This window comes from Fragaria vesca, linkage group LG4 (genome assembly GCF_000184155.1).
Source record: "Fragaria vesca subsp. vesca linkage group LG4, FraVesHawaii_1.0, whole genome shotgun sequence".
Taxonomy (NCBI): Eukaryota; Viridiplantae; Streptophyta; class Magnoliopsida; order Rosales; family Rosaceae; genus Fragaria; species Fragaria vesca.
The window spans coordinates 13,647,021-13,652,151 of record NC_020494.1 but is presented as its reverse complement, the minus strand read 5'-3'; the positions used below and the strand labels follow the sequence as shown (position 1 = coordinate 13,652,151).

At 40.6% G+C, this 5,131-nt stretch overlaps 1 protein-coding gene across 1 annotated transcript in view; it reads right to left on the bottom strand.

The window, feature by feature from the left end:
- Nucleotides 1–4,928, bottom strand: part of LOC101295805 (tubulin-specific chaperone B-like) — an 8,413-nt gene extending 3,485 nt beyond the window's left edge. Inside the window, exon 1 of the mRNA XM_004298148.1 lies at nt 4,749–4,928. Coding sequence (XP_004298196.1) covers nt 4,749–4,928 — 180 coding nt within the window. The remainder of the gene's footprint in view (nt 1–4,748) is intronic.
- Between the last annotated feature and the right edge of the window lie 203 nt (nt 4,929–5,131).

Below are 5,131 nucleotides of genomic sequence, written 5' to 3'. Positions count from 1 at the left end.
TTCGATCTTCTGCAGCCGAGACGCCATCTCTCTCTCTCTCTCTCTCTCTCTCTCTCTCTCTCTCTCCGGCAACAGTGACAGTCCCCCTCCAAGAATAGCTGCTTTTCTAAATAAGTCGCAGCTGGTCAGTTTTGGTTTCGGGTTTGGGTCCAACGGGAATGTGGAACTGGAAGCACATCACCCGTGTTTGGGTTAACGATGGGAGTTAAGCTGTGTTTTGGTTACAGACAGGTGTCATAATTTGGTAGGTGGCACTGGATTTTTAAGGCACAGCAGATTTCCTTGCATGTGGAGCTAGCTAGGTTGGCCTTTTATGTGTGTTGTTCGCGAAAGAAATTTCGGAAAATGATTTAAACAGTGTCTTACCATTTTTAGTATCTCATATTTAGAAAATTTCAAAACGGTATCTCATATTTTGGTATTTAAAATTGTTAGCTCCGTTAAAAATTTAACTTACAGACATTTTTTATCATGAAAGGACCAATGTACCCTTTACCTTTTATTTTCAATGATTTTTCTTCATATAAGTATAAAGCAAAAAAAATGCTATTAAATTTAAAATACCCTTTAGTTAGTTTTAAAAATTATTAAAATCAACCAACAACTGAATGTGCACTTCTAAGTTGTCCCCAATACCTTCATTCCAGTTTGGTTTTAAAATCAACTGTTGCTCAGGTATCAGGTAAAGTCGATTTCTACCTTCAAAAATATATAAGAAAGGTCATGAATCAATCAAGGATTGGTTGTATCCCATAAGTAGGAGCCATAAAAAAAAAAAAATAAAAAAAAAACTAAAATTGTGCTCTGCTCTCCAATCATATAAGGACCCTTTCAACTGTTTGCATCTCATATACTTGTTTGTGTTTTGAACTTTTGAGCAACAACAGAGAAGATAGAAACGTAAATATGAATAAGATATTCAGGCCCGAACCTGAGGTGAGGTCGAAGATGCGGCCGCCTCAAGCCCCAAAAACTGGGGCCACCAATAGCTAGCAGCTGCCTTGAGCATAGGACTGCAGGAGGGACGACCCTCCATGCATTAGGTTTTGGTTTTTTGAAATGAAAAACATAGAAGGAGAGTGGTCGGAGGAGATGAATCTGGTGGGATATCGATTTAGTACCGACTGAATTCGAAGCTTAGGTTGTCTATACAAGTGTGGATAGGAGGAAGGAGAGAGAAGTTTGATGATGATAAGCAGCGATGACCGTCAATGTTTCCATAAAATCTGGGTTTTGTGGTTGTGAGGTTGTCCCTTCTTCACCTCTTGTTTCTCTTTTAACCATGGTTTTTGCGCTTTGCCTTCTCCTTTTCCTCTCTCTCTCTCTCCCTGTTTCGAGCTGAGATAGAGAAGCTTAGCTATTTTCTGTAATTTGACCACAATGCTTTTGCTAGGTTATTTTGGGATTGCCCCTCTTAATGAAATATACTTACATATTACCAAAAAGAAAAAAGAAAAAAAAATAGTTTATATTGCTTTAGAACATCTATGGCTCTTCTAAGGCCGATTAACCCGTTTTTAATGACCATTAGATGGCATCATTCTTCAAACTCGTCTCAGGTCTTAAAATCTCATGTCCGGCCATGAAGATATATATATATATATATATATATATATATAAGTATTGATGAACTCAGACAAATTATGAATCGGGTTAGAGGACCCAATTNTAAAAAAATGAATAATTGTAAAGGAATATGTGAATATGCTCTCTGATTTTGGGAGAAACCATCAACCAACCGCCCCCCCCCTTTCCTTCAACAGTCCGACGAAGACCAAAAGGATCGGATGCCGTGTAACACCCCGGACCTAAATTTTACTTATTTACTAGGTATTCTACGAGTTACTGAGGATTTTCACCGTGCTCGGTAATTTGGTAATTTAACACTCGAGTTTATTTTCGAGTTTTTCTCAAAATGTCAAATTCTTCTTTTAAGGCTCGATGTCGTAGTTCGCGTCGACACGAGTTCACTGGTGCCTTCGGATTATGATTCGGAGTTTCGAGGTATTTTCTGAAGGTTTGGTATTATAACTAATTTTCTGAATTTGAATTATAACTTTTAATCTGGGCTGTTAGATCAACTAGGGTTTTGATCTAGACCATTGGTTTAAGGGTAAAAGGAAGAGAAGAGGTTGAGTTGGTCAAAAGCCCATTTCGGGCGTTGACCCGTCCCTCTCTCTCTCGTCTCTCCCCGACTCTCTCTCTCCACCGTTGAGCAGCAACGATTCCGGCAGCACCAGACGACGAGACCGCCACCGAAGTGATCCTCTCCTCCTCCTCAACTCAGGCCAGTCCTTTAATCCGGAAGACATCCACTTTTGGCGAAGATCGATGGAAGAGGACGGTGACTGTCCTTCACTGATTTCCTACGAGGGCTCGGGCTCTGATCACCGATCCACCTAACAACGGTGAGTCCCTTCCTCCTCTCTTCCTTCTGCACAGGCTAGTGCTTTATTTCCTTCAAATCGAGACCTAACTCAGAAATCCCCTTCTGTGTTTCTAGGTTTCTTGAGCTTCTTTTCCAGCGATTGTGTTCTTCGTGTTCTGGTGGCAACCACGAGCTCCGACGAGCGTAGTTCATCCTTGGCGAAGCCGAGACTTAGAGTTGGGAAGCTTTGGGGCAGCTGCTGTTGTGCAGCATCGTGGCAGAGGGACTGCTTATTGATTTCAAGCAAGGAGAGGTTGCTGGGTTTGAGTGGTGTACAGATTGGAGGTAAAGAGTTCGATTTGGTCGGCTATGTTGTTGTTTGTGCTGCGGTTATTGAGTTGGATTGTGACTGAAATCATTGTTGTGGTTGATACTTGTCGATAACTTGGTGATAGGAGTTTATGGGGAGGCTATGGCGAAATTCCGGTAAGTTGCCGGAATCTGGCAAGAGATTCTGGCGAGGACAGAATCAGGCATAGACAATTGAGGTAGTTATCGACGTTTTTCCCTGCTATTGTGTATCATTTCAATAATAGGAAAGTTTGTAGGTTGTAATCGGAAATCTTTCTAAGTGAGGAAAGTTTCTATTTTAGGAAACTTTCCCTTTTTGGGAAACTTTCTATTTATGGAAACCCATTGTTGGGTGCCCTTAGTGATTTATGGAGTGAAGTTGTGTTGAGAGGAAGTATATGGGGATTGTATGGGTGAAGAAACAATTGTAATTGTGTTGTGATTGAGGATTTCTCGGATGAAGAAATTGGATAATTGAGGAACGGATTTAGTGAAAAGGTTTGTTCTTATTTAACAACTAATTGATTTCAAGTGAAGCAAATAATTGAATTATTAAAATGATTGTTGGATTTGAATTGGATGGTTAAGAGTAATCAAGGTAACCCGAATTTTCAAGTCGAAGGTTAGAGTGGAAAATGTTAAAACTTCGTTAGTTGGCCAACCCTAATTTAATTGGTCAATTTTGGTCAACTCAGGAAATCTAGCCAAATTAGGAAGAATTTGAATCGATGATTATTATGGTGTTCGGTCTGACCAATTTATTCTTCTATTTATCGTCAGACGTGGGATTGGCTAGAGAGTGTGAATAGTTGGAGGCAGCGCTCGAGGAGTACTCCGAGCATTGGAAGGCTTAGGCCTAATACGGTGAGTGGACTTTTGTTTTAGATAATATGCATGCAAATAGTTTATTGTTGAGCAATTTCTTTTGTTGGAGCATTTGACATCATTTAATTTTAACGATTTCTTTTATTTTGGAGAGTTACTGAAAATGAGATTTTCGGTGGATATGTATATGGATTCTTATGAGTATAGTATGTATATAATGCTAGCTAAGCCTACGTGTTTGGTCCGTCATAATGAGGTAAAATTCCATTATGGCGTGACGTGAGTGTTAGACACAAACGTCATAGCCCTATATGAAAACTACTTTCTTATCTGGTTCATATAGGTTTTCATATAGGGAGTCCACACGTATATACACCAGTCCTCTTCGGTCATAATGAGGAAAAATTCCATCATGACACGACGTGAGCGTTAGACGCAAGCGTCATAGCCTTGTATGAATTTCTATTTTTCTATTTTGTTCATAGAATTTGTACAAGGAGTCTGACGAGTGTAAATACATACATATATGTATAGTTTAGCCTGAGAGGCTGTATTTTATTAATTTTTGGAGACTAGCCGGAGCTAGTCATGTATTTGCCAGTTTATGAGTTGAGAGCTTTTGAGCTGTCGCATGCAGCATATTTTATATGGAAATTAAATTGGGGAAGCATAAAGAAATATTTTTATTAAATTCATTTTTATCCACTCAATCTAACGTTTTTCAAATGTTTTTCCCTGGGCTCTTCGTTTTAAAAATGCCCAGTATGCAGGTTAGCTTAGTTGAGGTCAGGCGTACATGAAGAAGAGGCATAGTCAATAGTATAGCTTCCGCTCATTTCTATATTTCTAGTTCCTTTCCTCTCCATTAGAGTTGCTCTGAACTGTGATTGTTGGTTATGAGATTATTCTTATTAAAGTTAGTAAATAAATTGGGAGATGTTGTGATTTGGGGAGCACGAAGGCTCCAGGAGTAGAGGGTTATAGATGGATTCTTTCGAAGTGTTTGCATGTAATTTTAGGAAGGGTTGTCCATTTTCAAGGGAGGTTATGCCGAATTTTCGGTAAATTTTCCTTGGAGGTGGTCCCCGTAAGATTTACTTCGGGTTTCATGGTGAAATTCGAGGTGGGTCTTGACACGTCGTCGCCACCAAACCTAGAACCCCATTGCTCCTCTTCCTCCCAACAAAAGAGCTTGTCACCCAACATCATCATCTCCCACCCTTCGTTGTTCGCCATCCTTATCAACGTGGACCTCATTTCCTTCCACTTGGACATCGTCCCCCTCCCATTTCTTTCCCTGATCAGAGCTCCGGTGCTGCATCTCCACGCCTTCGTCAAGCTCTCTAGGGGCCTCTTCAAGCTCATCAATGGTGTCGCCCGCCATGACCATCACCCTTCCTACGTCACGACTAACTTATCCACCGAGGCCAGGAGACCGGTTCGGCGCTTGAGATGGTTGCGAGAACTAGGTATGGGAAGTGATTTTGGTGGGGTGAAATTTGGTAGATGAATGAGAGAGAGAGAGAGAGAGAGAGAGAGAGAGAGAGAGAGAGAGAGAGAGAGAGAGAGAGAGAGAGAGAGAGAGAG